At 27.6% G+C, this 11631-nt stretch overlaps 1 protein-coding gene across 2 annotated transcripts; it reads left to right on the forward strand.

The window, feature by feature from the left end:
* Positions 1–4716: 4716 nt before the first annotated feature.
* LOC145031784 (dehydrodolichyl diphosphate synthase 6-like) lies at positions 4717–11268 on the forward strand. Of its 2 annotated transcripts, none has more exons than XM_078980410.1 (3): positions 4717–4863; positions 4935–5037; positions 10261–11268. In XM_078980410.1, exons 2-3 carry the CDS (start codon positions 5000–5002, stop codon positions 11123–11125), a joined length of 903 nt encoding a protein of 300 aa, XP_078836536.1. In that variant the 5' UTR covers positions 4717–4863; positions 4935–4999; the 3' UTR covers positions 11126–11268. The 2 variants fall into 2 exon arrangements, with proteins under 2 accessions (XP_078836536.1, XP_078836537.1); XM_078980411.1 differs by having other exon boundaries at positions 4726–4863; positions 4972–5037.
* Positions 11269–11631: the final 363 nt, after the last annotated feature.

Below are 11631 nucleotides of genomic sequence, written 5' to 3' on the forward strand. Positions count from 1 at the left end.
CAAACTAGACTTATGTTGTAGGCTCAGGAGTAAGCCAGAAATGACCTATAGGCCGAAGGTAAGTCAGACTCATGCTATGGACTCATGGGTAATCCAGCTTGTTAGCTGTGGACCTGATATGCATGCTATTATATGCCGTGTAGTGGTTTTTTTGGGGAACTCACTAAGATTTGGCTTATAGTTTCAGTTTTATGTTTTGGGTACTTCATATGATCGGGGCAAGGCGAAGGCTTGGTCGTTGACATCATCCTGGATTTTTATGAGATTATGAATTTGGGATACTCTGATTCATGTTTATGATTTTTGGAAACTATGATTTGTAAACACTTTTGGTTTTGGACTGGTTTCAAAAATGAAAAATTTTACCTTTAATTTTTAGATATTACAAAGGAGGTGGTGGAGCCGACACTACAAGGATTTAGGGTTTTGGTTGGAGGAGTGTTTGCCCAAATAAGCTAAAGAACTTGTAGGATTCGTTAGCTTAAACCCTACATGGGTTTTTCCCAGTTTTTTATTCCCCCATCATAGAGATAAGTTGGGCTCTAAGGGTAGTTGGAGGGTTGGTGGAAGTAAATTGGCATAATAACTCTTAGCTTACGTGGCAACGACAAGTCGACTAACCACTGAGTCATTGTTGAATCACATGTAATTGATATGTGATTCATTTGTGATTTACATGTGATTAATATGTGAATTACTTGTGAATCACATCTAATTCAATATGTTATTCACTTGTAATTGATATGTTATTCACTTGTGATTTACATGTGAATCACAAGTGAATCATATGTGAATTACATGTGATTTACATGTGAATCACATGTAGGGGGTGTTTGCATAAATAGTTTTTAGCTTATTAGCTTATTGCGGTGGGAATAAACACTTTTTTAAAATATGTTTGGATTAGCTTATTGTGGTGGAAAAAGCAATAAACAATAAGCATCTTAAGTGTTTGGCAAACAAAACAACTTATTTGAGTAAAATGACTAATAAGCAATAAGCAATAAGCATCCCCCCATTGCTTATTAAAATCAACTTATTTAGCTTATTTCTACCGCAATAAGCTGATTTTTAAAGACTCATATCCAAACATTTAAATTTGCTTATTGCGGTGGGATTAAGCAATAAATAATAAGCAACCTATTTTTTCCTTATCCAAACAACCCCGCAATTCATGTGTAAATTACATTTGATTTACGTATGAAACATATGTAATTCATATGTGATTCGTTTCTGATTTACATGTGAATCATATGTAATTCAGATGTGCTTCACTTGTGATTTACATGTAATTCATATGTGAATCATATGTAATAAGTGTATTTGATAAGTTACATATGAGTCTTTTTTATTTTGTTTTTTACTTAATTAACCTAATGAGAACCAAACTTCATTCCATAAGATAGATATGTGTGTGTCTTTATGACTTAATTCAGAAAGAACTTAATACAATAATAAAAAAGGCTAATAAAAGAAAGTTTTTTTTCCCATTAAGTCCTAATTTTTAACAAATTTCCAAACTTTTTTTTGAGTAAAAAAATAAAACAATCAGAAAGGTTGCAAGTTGTATTTTGTTTTAATTAAAAAAATAGATTACTAGACTAACAACATTATTTTCATGACCATATTAAAAATATTGGAATAACAAACATGTCATGCAAACCGCTTGCCATTCATGTCTACTTCAAAATTTGATGAACAAAAAAAGAATCATGAACTTTAAGTTTAAAAAACTTCAAAACTATTTATAAAGTACAAAATTGCTCATTTTTTTCATACCTGTTGGATAAAAATCAACAATTGGCGAGTTTGGATTTGTCACTAATTTTCTATATTGTTCTAAAAGTGCATGTGCACTACAAATATTTTCAAGGTAAAAAGAAAACAATAAACAAAGTTATAAAATACAAAATCTAAATAATCTTGAAAAAAGGGAAAAGGTAAAAGATAAAAGGACGAAATTAACCTTACAGTAGGAAAGCCCCCTAGTAGCTGATTAAATGGTTTAAGAGGTGAACCTAGTTCAAAGATTATATTTAGCTTATTAAGATCCTTGAGATCAGAAGCAAAAGATGCATAATGGTAAATACAAAACCTAAAAAAAAGTTGGAAAAAAAAACATAACAAAACCTTATACCATGCAAATATGTCCGATTGAAAAGTCAAAAACAATAATAAACACCTTAAAGGGGAAAAATTATCGCTGTCATGAACCAACACCCTCATATTAATAGTACATCACCCAATAGGCTTTCTGTAAATTTTAGAACCTATAAAGAATTACATCAAATAATTTTAAATAAAAATGTAACAATATAACAAGGATTTTATATGATGTCTATGATGATTTTACATTATAAAATGGTAAATAATTGGCGTAGCTTTTAAGAATTTTAGAGACTTACAACATCTCTCATTATTGCATTCATCTTCTTAATAGTTTTAATTGAAAACTTTTATTCATAATACCGTTCCTTCCAATCAGGGGCGCCTAATTTAATCTGAAAAAACAAAAATGAAATTACTTATATACCCTTATATTATCTTAATAATCAGTTTCTAATGATTGTTCTCAAGTGCTCGAAAAAAGACTTAAATAAACGAAATACTATAAAATGATAATGTAGTTACTAAAACCACCTAACTTCTATAAATCATTATATAAACTGTTCAACTTTTTTAGGTTTCTTGGTTGAGATTACAAATAAAGTAGAGTAGTCTACGCTAAAAAAATTATTAACTGTTTTGTGACAAATTCACCAAATTAAAGAAATTTCAATCAAAGAAAATCACCATATTAAGAAAATTAAACACGAATAACCAGTATCTATCACAATCAAAGAAGAATTTAGATTAAAATTGAAGAAACTAGCATACCTTAAAAATCTTCAATTTTTGAACATCACATTCTCTCACTCTCAATCTTTGAACATATCGGAGTAATTCACAGGTCATCGGATTGGAAGTCTTCATTGATTGTAGGATATCTTCACTGTAATTTAGATGAAAAATAACAAATATCCGTGAACTCTTTAATAAACCCAGTGAAAAACAATTCTTGATTACCAACAAAACATTGTATGTTGACAGACCTTCACAACACTTGTAGCTACAACAAGATCCTCATTTGCTTTGTTTCTTGATGTACTCTGAAAATTAAAGATTCAACAATCTCTTCCTGATAAAAGAAACAAAAAAAACATGATTTCATAATGGAAAAATTAATAAGAAACAACATGATCATTTTACCTTCCAAAACCAGAATATTTTTCTGATTTATGTTTATCTGATCAATTAGTAACCATATCTATGTTTATCTGATCAATTAGTAACCATATCTAATTCCTATAATGATTTTCTGCTTCCACCTATTATGATCTAGATGTTCAATAAATACTTACACAAAAGATTTTTTTAGTGTTTTGTAATCTTTTTGAAGAATGGCTTTAAATACACAAAATATAAGCATTTATAAATTAATTAATTTGAATGTACTTATATAATTTTATAAGAGCAAATTTCCAAACAAGTAAAAACAAGTTACTGGAATGAATGTGCTAATTCTTTTCCTAGCAAAGGTCAATGAACAACTAAACATGTGAAGTTGTTCTCTTAAGCATTCAATTGAACACCTTTTGCACATCATATGCCAAGTCATTTCCCGGTTTCTTTAAGGCTTTAGACCAAGACGAAACAAAGTATATCACGAATAGAATACAGTATAACTATTTGAATTTCAAAATAATCGAAGCAAACCTTTAGCTTTTCAGATCGAATAGACAGCATCAAAAAACAACCTTCACTAGGCTCTCTGGTCTGGTTTTCCACATCGGTTTTTAAGACTGACAAATTCTTGACTCCAAATCGTATAGTCGATGAAGGTGTTGCAATGATCGATTATAGGCCAACAATGATAGTTGAGGTGTTGGTTTTCCACTTTGATTTGAATTTGAGATCGTAAACACGATTGTCCATAATCTAGATCTGGTGAGGCTTTTATCATCGTCGATCGATTGGAGATAAACTTCTCCATTCAGATCTTCAATCGAAAGAGGACATTGAGGTTTGGTCTGCGATGACGATCAGTAGATGCAGGAGGACGAGATAGATAGATAGAGAGAGAGAGAGATGATGACGAAGAGAGAGAGAGAGAGAGAGAGAGAGAGAGAGAAATGATATTTTTAATTCCCGATATGCCCCTATCATTATTTATAAAATGTATTTGATGCCATTAAACAAATGATAATTACAATTATGCAATGATCAATCCAAGTCATTCAAAATTTCGATCTAACGTTCCATTTTTAGTTCTCGGGTTTTCGGGAAACTATAAATTCTCATATGATCCCTATATATATATATATATATATATATATATATATATATATATATATATATATATATATATATATATATATATATATAAAAGCATATAAAAAAAAGGCTGTAGCCAAAAATACTTATGCCAACCCATAAAAAAATGTAAATTGTTTTTTTGTTTTTTTAATTTCTTAAAAATTGTAGGAGAGGCCACCATGAAATAAATATGATTATAAATAAAAGTGAAAGACTAATTATTAGATAGAAAATCCCCCCCTACGATGGGCAAATATTTACACCTCTAAAAAAGAGCGTAGATAACAACTCTTTTTGCAAAATGTCAAATTTAAAGTATCTTGCAAAGGAAAAGTGGTCAAGACTCAAGCTCAAAACCTGTATACTTCTCTTCGATTCCATTCCATTGCTATAAAAAGTGTTGTGGGAGCAAGCCACTGCTAAATCTCTCCACATAATTAACATCTTATACTTAATTATTTCTATCACTCTCTCTCCTACTTCCTCAAATACATAATCGGCCAATAGGTGAGACTCGAAAATATGTTTTGTTTCAGGCGTTTTTACTTTATTTATATTTATCCTTTGTATGGGTGCAGGCCTATATTTGATCGATCTGGATGTTTTGATCAACAGATTAAGCATTATCTTTTGTTGAACCAATATGGAATTGAATCCAATCATTGCAACGGACACTTCGCTGTAAGTCTTAGGATTTTTGTTCCAAATGTGTTTTTTCTTTTGGTTTTCTATATATCTTGGTCAAAATACACTAAAAATGAAACAAATAGTATTTCAGTTCATCCATACTTCACTTTTTACTTCAAAGAATATATATATATATATATATATATATATATATATATATATATATATATATATATATATATATATATATATATATATATATATATATATATATATATATATATATATATATATATATATATATATATATATATATATATATATATATAAAAGCTTATAATGTTTTTTTTTTTAATTTATAAAGATTGTTAAAAAGACCTTTCAATCTATTAGTTTTATTTTACATATTTATAAAATTTTATATGAATTCGATACACAAATATTAAATTTTATATTTATGATTTTCTAATATAATTTAAATTATAGCAAGTTAATTAAAATAAAATAGAAATTGATAAACCTACAATATGAGAACTAAAATTTACAAATAAAGTATAAATCAATTTTGGAGTAAAAAAGAAAATAGTAAATACTTCATATTTTCAGTATTACTATTTCTTTGCTCTAAAATGGAGTTCCGAATGAAACAGAGTTGGAGATCGTTTAATTTTATGACGGAATAAAAGATAGGGTTTGAAATAAAGTTGAAAATGCTCTTTAAAAAATAGGTAAAGAATTGCTATTTTGATTGTGACCAAGTGCCATAATCATCTTTTCAAGATGTTTTTATTTTTTTTATTTATAAATTTGGATTGGTTTGTTTTATAGTTCCTCAAAGTGTCTTAGGTCTAGATATAAGTTGCAAAGGGTATTGATTTAATGCTTGGGTTCGTTTGTATGATCCATCAACATCTATTTGCTTAGAGTTTTTATACTATGATGGAACAAAAGTTCGAAGGTGTAAAATGCACACTCATATATAAATCTCGAACATAAAAAAAGAAGAAGTCGGGTGTCAATCGAGTCGTGACTCTTATGGGGTCAAGGGGCAAAGCCCTAACAATGGAATATAGTGGACAACCATGTTTGAGACCAACACATTAATAGAGAGTAAGTTCATAGATTCCACAGCCAAACTAAGCTGAAAAGTAGATAAAAAAATTATAGCTTCCCAAAAACCATTTTTATCAATATTGTCAAGATTGTAAATATAAATATAAATACAAGTAAAATTTCAAAATTTTGGACTCACAGATAAAAACAATTCCCATACTTTATGTGATTATGGCTTTCAATTTTCCTAAAGTCGAAAGTGAGTTGAAGGTTATCAGTGATCGATTTTTGTGAATACATATAGGCTTGAAATATTAATGAAAGAAGGTAATTTACTAAATCAATCAAAATCCAGATCCAAATTGCCATATATGATCCTATTTCATATCCAGATTCTAACAACAATTAGTTAAGTTTTTAAATATTAGTGATGTAGTAATAAAAATAAAATTAAAAGGTTGTAACTATTTGAAAGCATTTTGAATAGTGTTCAACATATTTAACCTGTTCTATATTTCTTTTTATTCTTTTACTTTTTTGTGTGTGTTTTTATATGTTGCAACCCTAAATATGACTTATTTTTTAACACAATTTATTACAATATCTACCATAAAACAACAATTATTTTCTTCCAATTCACTCACTTGTGAAGCAAAAAAGAAAGTTTACGTTCTAATGGTTATGTCCCAGAAAAAGCCAATAGTTGATCATTAAAGTAGATTAACATTTCTAAACAATTTTTTGCATTTAAATAAATCATTTTATATCATATACCTAGTTATTGAAAAGACTAAATACTAAGAAGCTATAAATAAAAATTTAATATTACGAATAGGCTTTCATTTAATTTATTTGTGGTTTCCGATAGAAATTTAATAATTTATAACCTTTCTAGGAGATCAAAGTAATTAAATTCATTTATTGTATAATCAAGCTCCATTCTTTAGTTAGTTACACAAGTTAGAAGTTAAAACACTACAAGAAAACACTAAAATAGTATGATAATGTCGACTAAAACAAAAATATTATATAATAACGTAGCATCTACATCCATCATGAAACCCCTGGCATGTTGTTGTGAAGAACAAAGAATTCATAAAGTTTGGGTGAGAATTGGAATTTTTTTTGTGAGACTTTCATATACATCTGTTTGATCCTTTGTTACTGTTTTGTGCCACAAAAGAAACACACACAACACACGGGATGTATGTCTCTCATGCAATTTTTTTGTTACGCACGCATCAAACATGCACACTTTTTTTTTTTTTTTTTTTTTTTTTTTTTTTTTTTTTTTTTTTCATTTATTTGCATCCACTTTGAATTTTTTTTTAATTTATTTTATTTATTTATTTATTTGGATATCTTCTTTTACGGCTTTATTTTAGATCAAGAAAACATATTCCAAATAAAATTTTGGAAAAAAGATGTAAAAATTAAAATTTAGGATGAATTAACAACAACAACAACAACAATAATAATAATAATAATAATAATAATAATAATAATAATAATAATAATGGAAAAAGAATGGTAAATTTTGGATCAAATTTTTAAAAAATTTAAAAGCATAACTAAAAATATAATTTTTCAAAGTTGGATAATTTGTTGATCGAAAAAATTTCAAATTAAATACAATTCCCGGTTTTGATCTTAATTGAATTATATATATATATATATATATATATATATATATATATATATATATATATATATATATATATATATATATATATATATATATATATATATATATATGACTAAATCTATTACACAGCCAAAATATAAGGATTTATGGAGTTTTTCTTTTTTTTTTATTACGATGTTTGATGAAAGTTTAAAACAATTAGGAGATTGAAAATAAAAAAGTTTAAAAAATTAAGAAATAGTTTGTTTAAAAAATGTTGTATGAAAATTAGAAAAAAGAAACTTTAAACTAAGTAAAAGTATGAACATTTAAAACTTTTTTTTTTCTTTTTTTACAAAGTTTTAATATTATTAATAGAAGAATCTATAAAAGTGATGACATTTGGAGATAGTTGATTTTTTTATTTTATTTAAAAGTATGAAAATTTAAAACTTTTTTTTCTTTTTTTTACAAATTTTTAATATAATTAATAGAAGAATCAATAAAAGTGATGACATTTGGAGATAGTTGATTTTTTTATTTTATTATAATAAACATAATAATAAATTTTTTAAAATTTAACATATTACGTTAGTTTTATATAGAATTAAAATTTTGAAGAACTCTAAATATTTTAGTTTTTATACAAATAAAAAAGTGTTATAGCAAAAAACAAAATGAAAAAAATAAGTTTATATCATTGAACACGTGATACATGGCAAAAAAGAGAATCGTAAACGCATGATGCAAATTTGTATATGTAGTTGTGATTATACATTTTATCATTTTTAATACACACACATATATATATATATATATATATATATATATATATATATATATATATATATATATATATATATATATATATATATATATATATATATATATATATATATATGATCTCTCAACAAGTAATTGCAGGACTCTTTTCACCTGCATCAAAATAAATATTGCTACACTACGGGTCATTGTATATAATTATTTATAGGAGGAATTTCGTATAAAAACTTATTAAACATCAAAATATTATATTTGTCTAACTTAATTTTTAAATATCATGTTTAAACTTCATAAAATTTTAATATATTGTATTTGTAATTCTTGTCATCAATATATATATATATATATATATATATATATATATATATATATATATATATATATATATATATATATATATATAATTCTTGAACATCAAAATATTAATGATAATATCTAAAATATCATCCATAATACAAAATATAATATTTAACAATAATAAAAACTAAACAATGAATGCATACATCTCATGTAAAGGGCTGAAGATGAAACATTTTGTTTGACAAGAGAACGACAATCCAATAATTTAAAAATAATTATTCCATTATTATAGACGTAAGGATAATATCGTTAAAATTTTCAGTTATTATAATAATTCAAAGATAGACAAAAATGATTATAAAGTATTAAAAACATTGTAAAAAAAGATTTTGATAAATATGATATTTTGAAGTTTTATAAAGGATAAATACGATATTTAAAATTTTAAGTTGAGCAAATATGATATTTTATAGTTTAAGAAAAACATATATGGAATTTTCTTTTAATTACATATACAAGTGAAAGGCACTATCTTACTAAAACAAGATAAATATTTTAATACATCGCCTTTCTATCCATAAAAAGTGAAAAGAAATTATCATAAGTTTTTGTAACATAACCCTAAGTTATACAAAAATGTCTTAATATGCCATTTTTTTGTAGATTTGATTACTTTATGTGGAGTGACTTCTAATTAGCTTTTACACTTGATTATTATTCTATAAAAGTGATGTAGTTAATAAATATCCATAATTACCTTTTCAATCTCATAGAATTAAAGGGAATTCATGAAAAACAATCAAATTTACATTTATTAGGTAAAATTTTAAAACAACACCAAAATTTTTCAAAACAACCACTTAAGGGTGGTGGGAGTATCTCAGGAAGAGCTAGATACAAAAGACAAGTAGGCTCATATGACTCATTGGTACCGATAGGAACATTGTTCCACCTACTTGGTACAACACAAAAGGAAGCTACCGGAAAATGGTGTTCTCTATTCAAAGTTGACTTAAAAAAGGTAAAAGACTCAGTGGAGGAAAAACGGGGAATGGGAGGTGGGAGATATAGGAACACCGCCCTGATGCTATTGGATATATGGTAGGGATGATACCAACCGACCACCATCCTAAGAGAAAAGCTAGATAAAAAGACGAAAGGGATGCAAGAACCTAAAGAAAACCCGAGCAAACAACTAATAGTTTGAAATCAATACATTTAAGACTACAAATTTCTATATTTATGTTTAAATTGATTATCATCTAACAATTTGAGAACTGGTACTTTAACTTCATTGAAGATAATCGAGTTTCCATATTTTCAAATGAACTAAAGTTCAAACACAATGAGTACGTCCATGACTTTTATGATCATGTTATACTTTAGAATTTCAAATTTTTATTAGAATATTTCTACTTCTTAGAAAATTTAAAGCCTTATATAATTTTATGACGTTCCTATTGGTTTAGATCTACATTGGAATTAATCTAAGTGCAATTTTAACTTGTTATTGACAGGAAACAAGTGGAAGACGAAAGATCAAATGGTACTATCAGCAAGTTCCTAGGAGGCGTAAACCACACCTTCAGAAAACTCATATTTCGTGTCATTTCTTCACGCCCGATTCCAGAACACATCGCCTTCATCCTCGACGGAAACCGAAGGTTTGCCAAGAAATGGAAGCTCACGGAGGGTGCAGGTCACAAAGCTGGATTTTTCGCACTCATGGCAGTCCTAAAATATTGCTACGAGATAGGAGTTAAGTATGTCACCATCTATGCATTCAGCCTCGACAATTTTAATCGACGCCCTGATGAAGTCCAATACGTAATGGACTTGATGCAAGAAAAGATAGAAGGGTTTCTAAATGAACTTACTCTTATAAACCAATATGGTGTTAGAGTCATGTTTATCGGCGATCTCGATAGGTTATATGAACCCGTAAGGATTGCCGCTGAGAAGGCCATGGAAGCCACCGCTAAAAACTCACGCACATATCTCCTAGTATGTGTTGCATACACTTCATCCCATGAAATCCCACGAGCCATTTATGAAGCTTGTCAAGAAAAAAGTGAAGCTACTAGCATACGTATAATGAATGGAAACATGAATACTGACATAAATCATGGAGGTCAATCGATGATCAAAGTGGTTGATCTTGAGAAGCATATGTACATGGGAGTAGCTCCAGATCCTGATATTCTAGTGAGGAGCTCCGGCGAGACAAGGTTAAGCAACTTTCTGTTGTGGCAAACCACCAACTGTTTCTTGTATTCCCCGAAAGCTTTATGGCCGGAGATGGGGTTCTGGCAGGTGGTTTGGGGGATCTTGGAGTTCCAGAAAAACTATCAGTACTATGAGAAGAAGAAGAAGCAGGCTTAAGGATGTATCTTTAAGTAAAAATATTTTCCTTTAAGTCGGTTTGCAGTGTGTTTTCAGAATTAATGGGATTTTTCTTCTCGATATGAACTTTCAACTTTGGGTCGATAATAATATGTCTTAATGAAATGTTATACATACGTAAATGCTTGTCTCATCAAGTAAATCAACTTGATATGTTTATTTTAAATAAGGGCATCACAAATCATTGAAGTTTATAAAGTTAAATGGATTGGGACTTCAAGATTTTATTTTTCATTAAGCTTTATTTTTTTATTGCATTAAACACTGCAAATTTTAATGCAACCTTTGAAATTGGATGTATAAGTTGCATTAGCAATAACTTTCATCCTTTTAAATTAAGATTGAGAAAATTTCTGTAGAACCTTCCAAGCTAGTTTTATGTTACTATTTTGGGATTTCGTATTTCCAAGTGAAGTCCTTTTTTATAATGAACAAAAAAAAAATCATGTATGTATGTTAAAAACATAATGAGACTAATTAAATTT

This window comes from Lactuca saligna, chromosome 2 (assembly GCF_052625555.1).
Source record: "Lactuca saligna cultivar CGN05327 chromosome 2, ASM5262555v1, whole genome shotgun sequence".
Classification (NCBI taxonomy): domain Eukaryota; kingdom Viridiplantae; phylum Streptophyta; class Magnoliopsida; order Asterales; family Asteraceae; genus Lactuca; species Lactuca saligna.

Excerpts from the sequence above, each read along its gene's own strand:
- LOC145031784 (XM_078980410.1), top strand. The coding sequence starts at position 5,000 with ATGGAATTGAATCCAATCATTGCAACGGACACTTCGCT. Across the intron at positions 5,038-10,260 it reads ATTGCAACGGACACTTCGCT|GAAACAAGTGGAAGACGAAA; the intron begins GTAAGTCTTAGG and ends TGTTATTGACAG.